This window comes from Lynx canadensis, chromosome X, assembly GCF_007474595.2.
Source record: "Lynx canadensis isolate LIC74 chromosome X, mLynCan4.pri.v2, whole genome shotgun sequence".
Lineage (NCBI taxonomy): Eukaryota > Metazoa > Chordata > Mammalia > Carnivora > Felidae > Lynx > Lynx canadensis.
Window position 1 is genome coordinate 19732455 of NC_044321.2, and position 17134 is coordinate 19749588.

The 17134-nt window shown below is 40.2% G+C and overlaps 1 protein-coding gene across 2 annotated transcripts in view; it reads right to left on the reverse strand.

The window, feature by feature from the left end:
- Positions 1 to 6513: 6513 nt before the first annotated feature.
- The window catches only part of KLHL15 (kelch like family member 15), a 35811-nt gene continuing 25190 nt past the window's right edge, over positions 6514 to 17134 (reverse strand). Inside the window, exons 3-4 of one of the 2 annotated variants that reach the window (XM_030305201.1) lie at positions 10494 to 11585; positions 6514 to 10179 (exon numbers count right to left, since the gene is read on the reverse strand). In XM_030305201.1, coding sequence (XP_030161061.1) covers positions 10168 to 10179; positions 10494 to 11585 — 1104 coding nt within the window. In that variant the 3' untranslated portion in view covers positions 6514 to 10167. Of the gene's footprint in view, positions 11586 to 17134 lie in introns of both variants that reach the window. The other variant, XM_030305199.1, reaches the window with a different exon arrangement.

Sequence of the window (17134 nt, forward strand, 5' to 3'; positions counted from 1 at the left end):
GAAATTATTTTCATCTGGAAAATTCTTATTCATAAAAATGTCACTGTGATTTGTTTGAAAACTTGTCTAAATCAAAATTTTTACATTTTAACCTCTTTCAAGTGAGTTTACTTCTGTGGCAATTAGGTCTGCCAGTTTCCCATGTTGTGAATTTTGTGGGCCTAAATTTTGTCAAGAAAATGTGAGTTTTGGGGCGCCTGGGTGGCTCAGTCGGTTGAGCGTCCCACTTTGGCTCAGGTCATGATCTCACGGTTTGTGGGTTCGAGGCTCACGTCGGGCTCTGTGCTGACAGCTCGGAATCTGGAGCCTGCTTCAGATTCTGTGTCTCCCTCTCTCTCTGCCCCTCCCCCACTTGCGCGCTCTCTCTCTCTCTCTCTCCCTCTCAAAAATAAACATTAAAAAATTTTTTTAAGAAAATGTGAGTTTTTTAAGTTTCTGTATTTATTTTGAGAGAGAGAGAGAGAGAGAGAACGGGTGCAAGCTGGGGAAGGACAGAGAGGGAGAGAGAGAATCCCAAGCAGGCTGTGAGTGTGGAGACCTAAGAGGGGCTCCCAACTCTCCTACCGGAGATCATGACCTGAGCCAAAGTCAAGAGTCGGGATGCTTCACCCACTGAGCCACCCGGGCGCCCCAAGAAAATGTGGTTCTTCCAAGTGTTTTGTATCGCTCACAAATATAGCAGGTAGTAGTGACCCCCCCCAGGCCCCCTTGGCACCCACCCTTCAGTACACAGGAACAGTGGTTGGCTTCTGAGTGCAAACACCTGCGACCCCCCACCTGCGGGCGTTCTTGGAGCCCGACACCCCAGCCAGGCCAGAAGTGCTGGGGAGCTGATGTGCCCCGGGGACAATCCTCAGCCAATGACAGAGGTAAGTTGGAGGGTAAACACCCCAGCTTCCACGTCCTCTGGGGGGATGACTCTTAGCTATGTTCTACATGGTTTTTCCTAGTTCCCTGGGGTGTGGGGGCGGGGCAGGGGGGCGGTATAGAAGCCAGTTACCTCTGGTCAAAAGCTGCTTGATGATGTACCCTTTACTGGCTCATCCTCATCTGTCTTAATTCCCCCACCCTACTGATGCTTTCTGAAATGACCTCTTAATTACTCATACTCTGATTCTCCTCTAGAAGTCAGCTTCCAGGGACCCCAACTTAAGGCTACAAATGTTATTGTATAAAGTTTTGCTATTGACAGTTTTATTGTGTTATTTTTATGGGGTCTAAATCTTCCATGGTCGGTGTTGTAAAAAAAACGTTTTTAACATGTATTTATTTTCAAGAGACAGAGTGCGAGCGGGGGAGGGGCAGAGAGAGGCACAGAGAGAGAGGGAGACACGGCATCGGAAGCAGGCTCTAGGCTCCAGGCTCTGAGCTGTCGGCACAGGGCTCGAACCCACTAACTGTGAGAGCATGACCTAAGGTGAAGTCACACGCTTAACCCACTGAGCCAGCCAGGCACCCAGCCAGGCACCCAGGGTTTTTTAAATTCTCAGAGTCAAACATTTTGTTACTGAGTTAAAATGAGTCTTCAGTCATTTTTTTGTTCATTCACAGCAACTATTGTAGGCGCTGTTTTATGTTTATTCCTACCAGTACTAGAATCCACTTGAAGACTGATAGATTTGATTTGGGTGCATGCCTGGGTCAGAACCTCCTGCCTCATGTGACCTCCTGTACTTTTTTTTGCACATCCTTTCTTGAGAACCCTTTTTTATATTCCCACCTAGAGAAATCTTAATCTCCATAATGAAGTAGAAATGCCAGTTCCTCCATAAACCTTTTCCTGATTCTCATCAATAGTAATTGTAATTTTGAGCTCCGATAGCAGCCTGCTTTTTCCTCTATTTAGCACCTTTTCTTGCCTTAAGTGATTTTTAATTATTTCCCCATCAGACTGAGAGCAGAGCGGATCTTTTCACTCCCACCTAACTCCACTCCTACCAGCACACACTGCAGGTATTCAGTAAAAGTCTGAATGTATGTTTCCATGACAGAGAAACCTCTCATACTCCAGATCTAAGAATGCTATTTGTTAACTTTTGAATGGGTTTTTAAAAATCTGTAATGTACACCATGCCTCTCACTAACTTTATCAGCTGCTATCTCTCAGATACATTCGATTCTTAATCATTTTGCTCCATCAGTACAATTCCCATCTCTTTTCTCTAAATTCTGTTTTGCTTTTCACATTTAATGAAATTTGATTGTACGGTTTTTTAAATTGCCCCAGTAATTAAAGATACCTAGTCATCATTTGGAATAATATGCTCAAGTGTGGCAAGGCATAGTTGATGAGGAATTCTTCCAAATCCATAATAAAATCTCAAAATGCCAGTGAAAAAAATGACATTGAAAAAGGTCATAGGACATACATAGCAAATAGATGCGAAAAATTACTCAACAATCACAATAATCAAAGAAGCTGAAATTAAACTACAGTGTTCACCTATTACATCGCTTATTCCTCTTTATTAAAGTACAAGGTGTCAAGGTGTAATAAAGAAACTCATATTCACTGCTGATGTGGGTATATTGTACAACTTTCCTGGAGCTTATTCTAGTAATATTTGCCAGGGACTTTAAATGGTTCATTTTAAAACTTCATCTTTAGGAAATTATATTAAGGAAATAATCCTAAATTTGGACAGTGTGTGCGTGTGTGTGTGTGTGTGTAAAGAAGTTTAAAAATGTAGTTACGTCTCACAACAGAGGCATGTTTAGATCAATTATGGTATAACTATATTATGGAACACTAAACAATCACTAAAAATATTAATTTCAAAGAAATTTCAATGACTGGTGAAATTATTTCTAATACAATTTTACGTGAAATACGGGATACAAAACTATAATTATACTGATTTCCATTAACACTCTGATCCCTTGGGGATAATTTTCTATTGGCTCCTTATCTTCCTGGGTCACACTTTCCTGTTTCTTTGCATGTCCCATAATTTTTTGTTGGAAACTTGACATTTTAGATAATGTATCGTAGCAACTCTGGATTGTGTGTGGTGTTTTTGCTATTTTTTGGTTTGTAGTGTGTTTTGTGATTTGCCTCGACGAATTCTGTGGTCTTTTCCCCACCCTTTCCCCTCCCCTACAGTGTATGGCCATTGATTTGTGTGTGCTCAGTTTGGGTTAAATTTTTTATTTTTAAGCCTGGATTCCCAGGCACCGCCCGAGTTTGCATAGTTTAGTGGTCAGCCAGAGGTTAAGCAGACGCTACACACTTCAACACCTTGAGCCAGTAAGGCTCCCATCTTTTGCTAATGAATTTGTGTGTGGCCTGGGGAATGCACTCAAACTCTGAGTAGTTTCCAACCCTATTCCAGCTTTTGTTTTGGGTTTGCAAGGTTTCACATCCATTCGGGGACCAGTAGCTCGCTAGGGCCCTCTTCAGTCTCCCGTTGGTGCACACAGCCTTGTCCGTGAACACAGCCTTCTCTGGACCACCAGGGATAAAGTAGGCTGTCTCATTCCCAAGGTCTGTTAAATTTCTGGCTGGTCTCTCTGCCACTCTTCAAAACCAATCCCTACTGAGACCCCAGGCTAGCTGCAGAGTTGGCAACAATGACATGGGATTGTCCATACCAAATAAAGGCAGGCCCCTCTGAGGGCCTGGTAGAACCTCTGTGCCACATGGCTGGGGGAAGGGGAGCTGAGATGGGAACAGCCCCTGGCTGAAACATCCCAGACTCCCACTGTTCTTAGAGGTTCAGCACATCTTGAATAAATGCTTCTCTGATTTGTTGTATGCCTTTGGTCAATTTCCAGAGTCTACATTTTTTGGACAAGTTTGCTTAACTTTACCATTGCTTTTAAGGGAGAGGATCAGCTGAGCTCCTTAACTGGCCACTCTGGAAGTCCTGCTCTGTAAACCACACAAGTTGTACAAATTATACAAATTCATCCTTCTCCTTGAGGGAGAAAGTGGGACCCTCCTTGGGACATGAAATCCCCAGGGTAATGTCACCTTGGCAAAGTGTCTTCAGCCTGGAAACTAACGGGATCTGCAGGAGAAAGTCCAACTGTGCAGACCAGAGCACCTGGATTAGTGGTCCTCCGTACTTGTTTTCTTCCACTTATTCCTTAGCATTCAAGGATCATCTACATTCCAAGAAAAAAAAAAAGCTCTATGGTCAACATTTGATTTACATTAAGCTAAACAAAATCAAAAGGAGTCAACATCAGGACTTCTCCAGAGCCTTTTAATATGCTGTTTGTTGAGATTCTCTAGGAAAGAAAATAGGTAGTGTTTTCTCAACACTGTGACCAATGAACTTTTCCCCCCCACACTTCAAGGGATTGCCAATCTTCAAAATACCCTTCGGTGTGTTTTACTTGAAATTTTCTGCCTGGATAAGAAATACGGAGATGTTAGGGGAAGAAGTATGTTCACAACTATGACAGCTGGATGCATCAACCTTCTAGACATGGGAATGGTGGTAGTGGAAATGAATGGAGGGAAATCCCTCAGTGAGGTCAATTTCTGTGGACAATCAAGCTAATATAGCTGCCCGTCCTCACCGGGAGCATTTCATTGGTAACCTTCCAAGTTTCTGGGCTCTGTGTTTCTTTAAGGAGGACTTCCCATGTGCCTGGCTTAAGTAAGGCTCTTGGTAAATAAAGACACAGTATTTGCCCTCAAGGAATACAGTTAAGGGCACGTCGGAGGAGAGTTATAACCGAGCGTCAGAGGTGGCGGCATGCAGGCATCCGCAAGGTGCTGTGGTAAGACCAACGGCACAGTCAACCCGGCCCAAGGTGTCAAAGAAGACTTGACAAAGGCCATGATGTCCAGGCTGGTTCTTGAAGGCCAAGGAAGGCTTAGCCGGGCAAGGAAGAGGGGAGGAGCATGTGCAAAGGCCAAGAGGCTGGAGAAAACATGGTATATTCAGGGAGCTCCGAGTAGTTTGCCTAGCTAGAGTATGGGGTATAAAAGACGGAAGAGGTACAAAGGTAGCAAAAGATGAAGGGCTCTGTGTGGCAGGCTAGCTAGGGAGTTTGGCTCTTACTCTCAGAGTGAAGAGAGATTATGAAAGGCTGTTGAACCTCAGGATGATTTACCTTCTGAAAGATCCCTCTGGCAGCAGTGTAGAAAACGGACTGCGGAGGTAGATCAGAAAGCTCCAGGAGGCCAGCAAGAATAATGAGGATCTAAACAAGGGCAGTACAGACGGAGAGGGGCAGCTGAGAGGTGAAATTGTGAGGGCTAGATGAACCAAGATGCTGGGGGGGGGGGCAGGGGAGAGAGGCAGTGGTAGACCACTCCCAGGTTTCCAACTTCAACAATGGTCCAGCCACATAACAGAGGGAACTCGGGATGAGGGGCAGGTATTTGGGAAGGAGAGAATATATTCAGGCTTGCACTTGTTTGGTTTGAAATTCCGATAAAACACGTGCGAGACGTTAAGGAGACGGTTGGAACTCTGGGTTGAGACGTACACAGATTTGACAGGCGTCAGAACTCAGAATAAAAGCTGCGGGAGCCACAGGTGTGGTGCAATCGGGCAGGGAATGTGTAGACTGAGAAGCAGACAAAACCGTGGGGAACTCTATCTTCCTCTTCTGAACGCCTATAGCATCTGCCTGTAACTTACGGAATGTGTTACGTGCTGCAACATCTAGCTCAGTGCCTACTTGTGCACAAAAAGTACCACGCTTGATATGAGGGTACAAAGAGGAATACAAGAAGGTCCTTTCATCCAAGGGAACTATGATGTAGTCGTGCAGAAAGAATTATACCCACTTATTATGCAAAATGAAATCAAGAGCTACAAATATGCTGAGTGTTGAAGAGGCAATTAATTCAATGGAAGAGAGAACACAGGTTTCAGGAAGGGAGGAGAGCATTGGAGTTGGGGTGGAAAGTGGATTTTGCAAGCAGGGAAGGGGAAAGGAGGCAGGTAATCAGAAGCTGGAAACTAACAAAGATCACAACAGAATGAAGTGGGCGATGCGACAGAAAGAGGCTGGGAAGGTGGCTTGAGGCCAGGGCCCAGGGAATCCTTTCTCAGGCGTCCATTTTAAAGAAGGCACAGAGGAGGAGCCTATGGATATCCAAGCGCTTGTGACACAGCAGCTTCATTTCTGCCTCGCCACTAAGTTCAGAAATAAATGCTAAAGGAAACCTAAAAATCACCACACTAAGGCTTATGGCTTGTAAATGCTCTTTCTCAATTCCGTATTTCCATTCTGCAAAACTCTGTGTTAGTGGAACTTTAATTACTTGGCTTCGTTATAAAATTTCCATTGCATGTAAGTGTAAATAATTTCACTCTAATGCACCCATTTGAATCTGTGACTGAAAGCAGTGGGAGAAATCACGTTTTTATGGTACTTCCTTGGCACGCCGAAGGGAAACAAAATGTATGCTGTTAATCAGGTCATGAGTGACTTGGAAAGTGATGGGTTGCATAAAGATAGCAAATAATAAGAGATAAATAGATTTTAAAGATTAAAAATATTTTATTTAAACTTTTCTTCATAAACACTTTTAACATTTTTTTTCAATTTAAAAACAGAATGGATAGCATAAACATGTTTGAATAGATTATATTCACGGCTTGGGAAAAATTACCTGACAAAAATGTAAAGGCTTTCAAAACAGGTATAAAAGGCAAACCTTAAATTATTCTAAGATTTTTAAATCGGCCTTAGGATTATTTGACTACTGGCCCAAAATGTACCTAAAGGTCAAAATATTTTTCTATAGACAAAGTATGCCCAAGAGGTACAGGGCATATACAAGTTAGGTAGAAAATAACCTCTCCGACTATCTCACTGGAACATTCCTTCAGAAAGCAAACACCTAACCCTTACTGTTATACTGATTAATAAGGTTTTTAATGTAGCTGTTCCCAAAGATGTAAAAAAAGAAAATCCCAGATTATGAAGGGGGAACAAACCACGCTGAGGGCATTCTCTCAGCGTCGCCCGTGTACCAGTGAAGTCACACGGGTGTATGTACTGCAAGGGTAGGACTGCATGAGCTTACCTATTCTGGTCTGTGTCTATTGAATATTTGACTTTATAAACTCTCGATAAACTAATTTCTCAGGACTTTCATTTTGAAGATAAATCTCTTTTAGAAGATATTTATTCCCAAACCAACTCTAATCTGATTGAATAAACGTATGATCCCTAAAAATGTTGAGTACAAAAAAAAAAAATCAAAAACGTATAGTAGGCAAACAAGAAAAATGGCACTGGCAGTTTTACTGCCATATAGCCCTCAGTTACAGCTAATTTACACTATTATCTATGTTGTGTTTTACTTCAGTCTAAAACTTTAAATTATGTATTCTCAAAAGAGCTAGTCTTTTCTGAGAGATAGCTTATAAACTGAAATATCAATTTATATTATAAACTGAAATGTTATGACCTACAACCACATATACATATATAAAAATAGTCCCACTGAACGTTTGACATGTTTAGGTTATGCAGCTCAAATAATTTGTTATAAAATATTTTAAAGCTTAGTTTCATGTAATTAAGACAAAACTCTCCATTTTTACCACTTCTCCCCACACAAATGTGTGTGTCCTTTACTATGACTCGAGCAGGCTTCCCAGAATGAGGTGTCCAAAGGTGCTGCTTTAGAAAAGATAAGTGAAGGGCTCAGTCAATATTTCACAAATTAGAGTAACACGCACACACAGAGCAGAGCAATGAGGACACAGAGAATGTTGTCTCAAGAAAAGCTAGTAATTCTATTAATTACGCTTTGCTTTTATAAAAACCAGTAGTACTTCTTCCAATACAAAACCTTCAATGTGAGAATCTTGAATTTTGTGAAATGGCTGTAGTGCAAGGATTTTCTTTAAGCAGATTAAAGTCAAAACTGAAATTCAAGGTCAAAGATAGGGAACAGAACAAACATTTCTAATTAAGATGCAATTACTGAAGATCAGCTATTTTTGTCAAGTCTGGTGTTTAAAATGTAAAGTGAAAATTAACACACAAAGATCACAACAGTTACACTGTAGTTTCCAATCTCTTCCTGAATTTTTAAAAACCACTACCTTGAGCACATACAATGTATCTAAACAAAAAATGGTTCCAAATGAAGCACACAAAAAATAAACGTGAAAAAAATTCTATGGAAAAATTTTCCATAGTTTAGTATAACAAAAATAAATCTCTTTCAGCAATGAAACCGTAATTTTAAAAGGGAATGTAGGTTAATCGTGGATTTAAAATAACCTATATTAGCACTACATATAAACGGATGAATTTTCTCATACATTCAGAACCCAAGCAATACCAACTATTCTTAAAGCTCAAAACTGACTACAGCTAACATCAGGTCAGACATGACTCACGTGTGAAGCTGAACCCAGTTAGTTCAAGTTAAGATTTCACAAATTTTCCAAAACACGAACTGTGATCTTGGTCTTGTGTCTTTAGAATGATAGACCAAGAATAGTCAACAGTTTGCCCAGATCTTACACTAACTAGGACTATGAAGTCATATCTAAGCAATTAACAAGAACCACCACTGGTGTGTAAAAGTGTAAAAGCCTGATAGGGGTACCCTGTCTCGGTCTTTTCCAGCAAAAGACAACAATGAGGAAAATAATGAAGACATTATCATTATTTTCTTTAAAGCAAGAAAGCACACAAAGCACTAAACCAACTAATATATTAGAAAAAGAATTAAATGGCTACTGTAATTCCTAGTTTTCAAAAATAAAATGATTAAAAAATGATTTTTAAAAGGTAGAAAAAGACTTTTACCCATATTACCATGGGAAACAAGATCATGACTTCACTCTTCCATTTTGTGTTCAGTGGTGGCAGCAGCAAAAAAAAAAAAAAAAAAAAAAAAAAAACGAAAACAAAAAATAAAAAACAAAAAACAAAACCAAAAAAGTGAAACTAGAAAATTTATACAACAGCCATAGAAGAAGGCATTGCAATATTGCACCAATATCCTAAGCTCTGGCAAGTTTTGCCAGTGTAGATCTAGTCTGTATCAGATATAGACTCTACTCAAGAGAAAATGGCATCAATTTGAATGATCCACTCCCTGGTTATTCTTGCTTAATTTTGTCAACTACATGTTTTTCCTTCGAGTTGAAAGACTTGAAAGGTGCACAGCTAATCCTACAACACTTTTATAAATGCTTTTAAACAGTTAACTTTGATGCATTCTGAATTTTGAGGTTACTATCCTTCATGCTAGTAGCTTTCAGTAAATAAAACAAAGGCTGAGGGCTTACATCCCCAGTGCCACTAAATATTTTGTACTAAATAAACAAGTAGATATAACCAGTAAGACTGTAATTCTATTTCTTACCTCTAAGTCAAAAATGAACTCAAATTTTCCACGAGATGCTACTTTCCATTCAACAACAGATGCAGCAGCCTTCTTGAATGTAAAGAACGGGAGTTGCACTTACTTTTAGGGGGCCTTTATTTAGGAGTCTGGTATTACCTAAATTCTCTTTAAAAGTGCTTGCACGCTGCAGGGCCAGGACTGCATATACCACTCCGATTCTCACTAAAAACAGGGTAACGTTAAACAGACTGCAAAGAAAAACATTTTCAAAAAGAAGACATACATTGATAAGGAACACTAAACGTTTACTTTTGAAAATAAAATACAAAATGTTAGTTTTCAGAAATCCATACATGTTTCAGGAATACAAGGAGCTCAAATATTACTGAATCAGTATGGACTGAAGATAGGCTACTTTGATACCAAATGAGGACTCCAGTTATTTTAACTTTCTAAAAATGTTAGTACATGAAAAGACGTTACATCTAAAATTCAACAAGTATGGCAAACCGTGTGTGCAAGTGCACTAGCTTAAAAATATAGAATCCTAACCACGCATAAAAGGAGATGTGCCTTGTACGTTCCTAAGATGTACGCAAGTATGGGTATGCTTTCGCTAACACAATGCAGAGAAGAGAAGGCAGCTTAGAAATAGTGTTTTGAATATAAAAAAGTTAACTTTGTAGAAAATTTATATTTTTGCATTTTCAGCAAAAAGCCATGCAAAAAGGTCAAGAGTTTTAACGTAAATAATAAAACCAAAAGGTCGAACAGATTGAAATACACTGAAATAAATGTTCCAAAAGATTTCAGATTGAGATAGGAACCGAAATTACATCCAGTGACACTTATCAGGTCTTCTCTTAGAAGAGGCATGACTCCTACGCTGACATCTGAAAGAAATGTTTAAAGCATAAAATCAACTTCCCAGATAAGTGGATCACTCTATTAAACTGCTTCTGGAAGTAGTTTCAAGAGCTAGCGCTTCGAATTAACTTATTGCATGAGTTTGAGGCCACTAAAAAGAAAAAAAAAAAAAGGATGCTAGCACAGAATGAAGAATTTTTTACGATATTAGACCAATGGCTTTGATAGTAAAACTGGTGAGGTTTTTCTTTATGTTTTTTAATTAACTACTCTGTCACAAACAAATTTTTTGTTTGGCTTATTTAAAGGGAGAAAGATGTCATTAGTTGCAACGTCTGACCTCGTCCAGTATATATTCCGGAAAATGCAGGTTGCATACTTGTAAACCATCTAGCTTGCAGGGCATCCGCGGGTACTCGTCTTCCTTCCACTTGTTTTCTTCTGGATCAAAAGTGAGAATGGAATCGCTGTAATGACCATTGTAGCAAAGGCCTCCGAGAACCATTATCTGTTTGTCCAGCACAGTCACACCATGACCACTTCTGCCAATTGGCATGGATGCCAAAATGGTCCACTGATCAGTCTCTGGGTTGTACACTTCTGTGGAAGGGCATCCCTGAGACTCAAAAGAGGCTCTCAAGATCACACAGACGCCACCGAAGACATAAAGCTTGCCGTTGTAAGAAATCATCTTGTGAAAGCATCTTGCGTAATTCATTTTGCTCTTATTCTCCCAACAGTTGGTAACCACTTGAGTTCTCCTGGTCCGCTGTTCTATGGTCCCTTCTTTACTGGGGTCAAACACACACACCTGTTTGGAGGTGGAAGATGAGGTGATTCCACCGGTGATGAACAACTTGTTATTGAGCACTGTCCCTTCATGTCCGTATTTGTTAACTGGATAAGGATCCACAAATTCCCATTTATCATTGGTGATGTCATACCTCTCAGTTGAATAGAAAGTCTCATCTCTGGTTCTGCCTGCCACAGCGTAAATAAACTTTCCAATGACACCAACTGCAAACTCTGAACGTGGCACAGACATGTCTGCCATCCGGAGCCAAGAGTTTTGCCTGGGGTCATACCTGAACACTTTGGAAGAAGCATGGAATTCGCCATCCGGGCCCAGTTCTTCCCCGCCCAACAAGAACACAAAGTTATTGACGATAGCAAGGCAATCCGGGCGCAGAGGAACTTGTGGGCCCTCCAGTTCCCACCAGACTCTTGGTTTCTTTAAGAGAAGAATTTTACTGTTAACCATGCTATGTCCAATCATGCCTCGGAATACTGTAGTTTGGGGTTTGGCAGAACGGATGCGGCTTGACTTCATGTCCAACAAAGGCTGCTGGTGAACGTTCTGAAAGTAATTCAGTGCTTGGTCAACTTCATAGCGCAGCTGTCGGGAGTATCTATAAAATTCGGATGTCTTAACCTAAGAATACAAGTAAAAGAATTTAACCAAAAGAAAGAACATCAATGGCAAACAAGATATCAAAGCCAACTAAGATGATTAGTGTATGATTTGAGGCTTACTTTGCTAAAACTGTTTCTCCTGTTAAGATCACATACTATTTTTTTATGCAAAGTTTTATCATATTTGTTTTCATAATAATCTATGCACATCCCCAAGCCTTTTAATGTAAATATTTATTTTCCAGGCACAAGGCTACATTCCTCTAACAAAATGTACTAATCATTCATCTACTGTATGTCAGGCCCTGGGATACAAGTGGTGGCTATGAGGACAAACAGAGGTTTCACAGTAGAGGAAATCATGGCCATGGTTTTCTTAACCACAAGGAACACTGTAAGAACAGCCATGACTGAAAAACTTGGGCAATCAAGTTAGTGAGTTAGTAAAAACTTAAATATATACAAAATTCTCAAGTTTTTGATATAAAGAATTGGTTTGATATCATCAACTCCTACAATCATAACCCAGTTGACAAGGAAAGGTCAAGGTTTTTTTCCTTTTTTTAAAAAAAAAAAACATTTATTTATTTCTGAGAGAGAGAGGGCAAGGGGCAGAGAGACAGACAGACAGAGGATCCAAAGAGGGCTCTGCGCTGACAGCAGAGAGCCCAATGCAGGGCTTCAGCTCACAAACATGAGATCATGACCTGAGCCAAAGTGAGATGCTCAACCGACTGAGCCACCTGGTGCCCCAACTTTTTTTTTCTTTTTCTTGGAGCTGGAACTACCTCATTGTGATGATTATCAAGATCTTATGAAGCACTTTTAAGTACTGTGCTAAGTTCTATAGGGACATAAAAATGTTAAGATGGGGTCTCTTTCCTCAAAGAACTTAGAATCTGTGTCTGGGGAAATGAAAATAGGTAACAGTTGCCAATAAGTAAATAAACAAGGCAGTTGACAGTTGGGAATGAGGGTGTAATATGGGAGTTCTGTGGAACTTAGGACATGGAACATACACCAAACTGGCCCAAAACACTCACGGGTTACCTCGTGGAAGAGGTAGGAAGCTGGAATCCGTGAAGAAAAAGCTTGTATCCTAGTGACAAGAATAAGACAAGAATCTTCAACTTCAAGGGGAAAATCAGCTATTGTAGACAGAAGATGGGCAGAAGAGCACGACTGATGTGAAGTAGAGACAGGGAGCAAAGGCAATGACTCGAACTGATCTGAGGATTTAGACTTGAGGCGCTCGTGAGAGCAGGATCACTAAGGGACTCTCGAGAGGCATTCCACTTCACTGGTGATCAATCTACACTGGTGGGAGGATGCTGAGGCGGAGATGTCTAGGAGTGTACAGGGAACCCAGCGTGGCTGTGTGGGAGGGAGCCAGAACTACACATAAATGTTTAGGAGCTTTCTTTCCTTTTTCTCCTTTTTCCTTCCTCCTCCCTAGTTTTCTCATTCACGCCCCACCTTGGTCCAAAAAGTTTGAAACAGAAAGCACCGCAAATGTGTTTTTAAGTATTTTGTTAACTGCATTTCAATAGGATTGGCTTCCTTTGTGATCCCAAGCAGTTAATTTTATGGATTTAAAATCATTATTCTGAGAAGGGGTCCTTCGGTGGATTTAACCAGGCCAGCAGAGAATTCCTGGTCTTACTACATAAAAGAGAACAAACGGACGTCATTACTTCACTGGGGGCCTTATGTGCAACATCTCAAGCTAAATTATTCCTCCTGCGAGAGACTAATAATCATCCCTGTTTTCCTGATGAAAAAACTGAGGCTTAGAATCTTAAGTGACTTGCCCAAATTGTTTACATGACTAAAACCAGGAGAGCTGGGATCTGAACCTTGAACCAGGACAGTCTTGCTCCGAAGATCAATTTCCAATAGGTTACAGCACAGCTTCCTTTAGTCTTTAGAAAACTCTTTAAATGACAAACTCAATTCTTAGAACACTTAACATATTCAATGAATTAGCGTAATGACCCTTCTCAAAGAAAAGATAATATAATGGTTCTTAAGGAATCAATCATATGGATCACAAATGACTGGGCATCCAACCCAATTCTTCCTAGCAAAATATTAAGTGTGGAAAAAATCACAGCAAATAATGAATAATGGTAAACAAGTAATTTCAATAAAGAGAGTAATAATATGATAAAATTACGAGATGAACTCGCATTCTCTACTACTTTCACTTCACATATAGAAGAATAAAGAAAATGAAACGAGCCTCAATCTCTTATGAGAAACAATGGAAACCTGTAAAGCCATTTTCACGGAGTATTTATCAATATGCAATGATGTTCACAATATATTCAGTTTTTAAAAAGCAATAGTAAACTGGTATCCCAATTAAAGAAGATTTTGTGTACGTTTGCTGTGTTAATAGTGATTGTCTCTAAAACTTCACAAACATCTTTGCATTCTTTGTTTTTAATGTATCATATTTATAAACAAGAAGAATCTTGCCATTAAAAAAAATGGGTCTCCTAAAACCATCAAAAATATATTTGCTTAGTAAAAATACGTATCTTTTCATTTTCCATTCATCTACTATGAATTGCCTAATAGTGTACCTCGCCCATTTTTCTCATCTTTTTCATATGTGCAAGACTAAAAGGCAATACCCTGGAAATCAACAAGAAACATAAACCTCAAATTAAGTATTTAAGTGCCTACTGTGCACAGCCAGTGGCCTGAGAGCTACACAGGTTTTGAAGTAACAGAATCCGGTCTAGCACTGTAATTAAGCACCACGTCAAGCAGCCCGGTATGACAACTAAGAATCCAATTTAGAAAATATCCGACTCACATTCAACAAGCTGTGGGATCTTGGGCAAGTAACTCAACATCCTTACAGCCGTTTCCTCATCTGTATCATTGAGATAACAATAGCACCTATGCCTCATAACCCTAAGGTAGGAGATAAGCATGATAATCCAAGTGAAAAAGACTTACTACGGTGCCTGTCATGTGGCAGTGTACAACAAATAATAGCAGTTATTAGCTATTATTACTCACCAGTGGACATCTGTGGAAGTGTCCATCAGCTTAAGTCAATGCATCTGATGGTGTGTTTTTGGTCTGTGTAAAAATTCAGTCTTTTAGAAACAAGAGGAGTAATGAGTCAAACTTACTCTGGACCTAATCCTCCCCAGTAAAACCTGACTGGTAAGATGCAAAGAGAAGGAAGCTTCACTTGGAGATGGAAAAAGGAAGGGGAACACTGCACATATTGGACAGGCAGATTTCAAGTGTTTTAAAGGAAAATTAGGACCAATTCCAAGATCGGAAACTGTGTAAAGAAGCTCAAGAAGGCTTGGAGGCTCTCAAAAGCATAATGCTGACTGCATAATTGCAAAACACACTGATGAGGGGAAGAAAAGGGGAAAGTATCTAAAAAATCTGATGTGCTGCACAGAGAGCTTTCTGGAATTCAGATGTTAAAAAACCACTTACAACAGATGGCCAAAAAAAAACCAAAAAAAAAAAAAAAAAAACAGGCACATAAAACAAGTATTACAAAGGGTGAGATGGAGCTGTAAGAATACTGTGAACAAGGCTAACGCCTCAGGATGAACTGTGACTTAGCAAAGTGCCAGGTATTGAATTAAGTGGCATCTTGGAGGTTAAAGTAAAAAGAAGTAGACGCAAAAGTGAAGCCCTTCCCGGATGGGGTGGTTAATGTAATATTAGCAAAGACAAATAGTCTTCTATTTTATTTCCATTCTCGGCTAACAATGTCTTATTCTGTCCAATCTGAAGATCAAACACAATGACGAAGAAACTTAAATCCAAGATGGCTAAGGAAAAAAAAGAAAAAAGAAAAACTAGATAAGATATTGTCACTAAGTTCAAGTCATTTCATCTCAAGATCACATTCTGGGATCCTGAGAGGCTTCACATATAAGGTTGCTTAACTGCTTTCCGTAATCTGTGCGGAATCATGAAGAATGGAAAACGACTAGAAGCCAGACTTCCAAACTAGACTAGTTAGCCAGAGGCTGATCCTGAATTGTTAAAAAGTACTACTTGCAAATAAGAAAGTGCTACACACTGGGAGGCAGCAGACTCACCAAATAATGCCAAAACTTGACATTTCCAGTTTAATGTCCGAGGATGTAACAGAACCGGTAGACAATGAGAGAACCTATGGCTTTGGCAAAGTAATCAGTAAGTCTAATCATAAAGAGAAGTACCAGGGATCCATGAACCACTTGCAATTGTAGCAATAATTGTGTTAATGCATTCCGGGGGTAAGGCTAGATGGTGGGAAGTCCACAGCTTTTATCAAATGCTCCAACGATCCATGAACTCTAAATGTAAAGCTGTAACTGACTATCCTCAGTACAATGTGACAGAGCAGAGTCATATCATGGACCTAATTAAATTAGACAATCCCACCCTCTCCATCAGATGAAACCACAGCTCAGAGCGTTTAGTTCCATCGCTACAATTTAGACAATACAAAGTGGACCACAGTCTGAAGACAGCGAAGGGATCTAAACCATAGGAAGAATGGTAAAAGTGATCAGCAATGTTTACGTTCAAGAGAAGACTCAGGAGAAAGATGGCAACCATTTTCAGGACCAGTAAGTGGAAGTTTGGAGCAAGATTTTAGGCCAACAAAGAGAAAAGCTTTGTAATTAGACCTACCAAGATAATGGATGTCCATCACATTAGTAAAAGAGCACAGAAACCAGGAACAACTCAAATATCAATGACATCAGTTGGATAAACTGTGGTATGCAGACTTTACCATATGCAGTCATGAAGAGAATGAAGTTAATCCACATGCACTAACACAGATGTTCAAAGTGTCAAATGAAAGCTGAAGAATATATACAATATTCTCAAAAAATAAAAGTGGCCTGCTTTGAACAGCTGGTAGTGTATTCAGAGGAAAACATGTATACACATACAACATATGGTTACCAGTGAACTTTTGGGGGACTTGCCCCTTTTCAGGATCTATACAGGTCTGTATTTGGCTTTTTCACAAGGACTACAGTAAAAAGGGTATGGGTACATATTTGCCCCAAGTCAGGACTGTTTACCTCCGGAGTCAGTGAGCAATCCTGTCACTTCAGGTAGTCCATGTGTGACTGTCAGGAGTGCTGGAGAGGGTTCTGGTGTCACATGAGGACTAGGCATAATGGCCTGTGACAGCCCTCCACCTTCCAACCCCAGTCTCTTGCAAATCCCATCAACCTGAACCAGCTTAAGTGCTTCTTTTTTTTTTTTTTTTAATTTTTTTTTTTTCAACGTTTATTTATTTTTGGGACAGAGAGAGACAGAGCATGAACGGGGGAGGGGCAGAGAGAGAGGGAGACACAGAATCGGAAACAGGCTCCAGGCTCTGAGCCATCAGCCCAGAGCCTGACGCGGGGCTCGAACTCACTGACCGCGAGATCGTGACCTGGCTGAAGTCGGACGCTTAACCGACTGCGCCACCCAGGCGCCCCATCTTAAGTGCTTCTTAAAGTCATTTTCCTGTCTGTTTCCTACCCAGTGTTTCGGTCCCTTTGTCCCCTTCTCCATTCATTCTATTGTGTT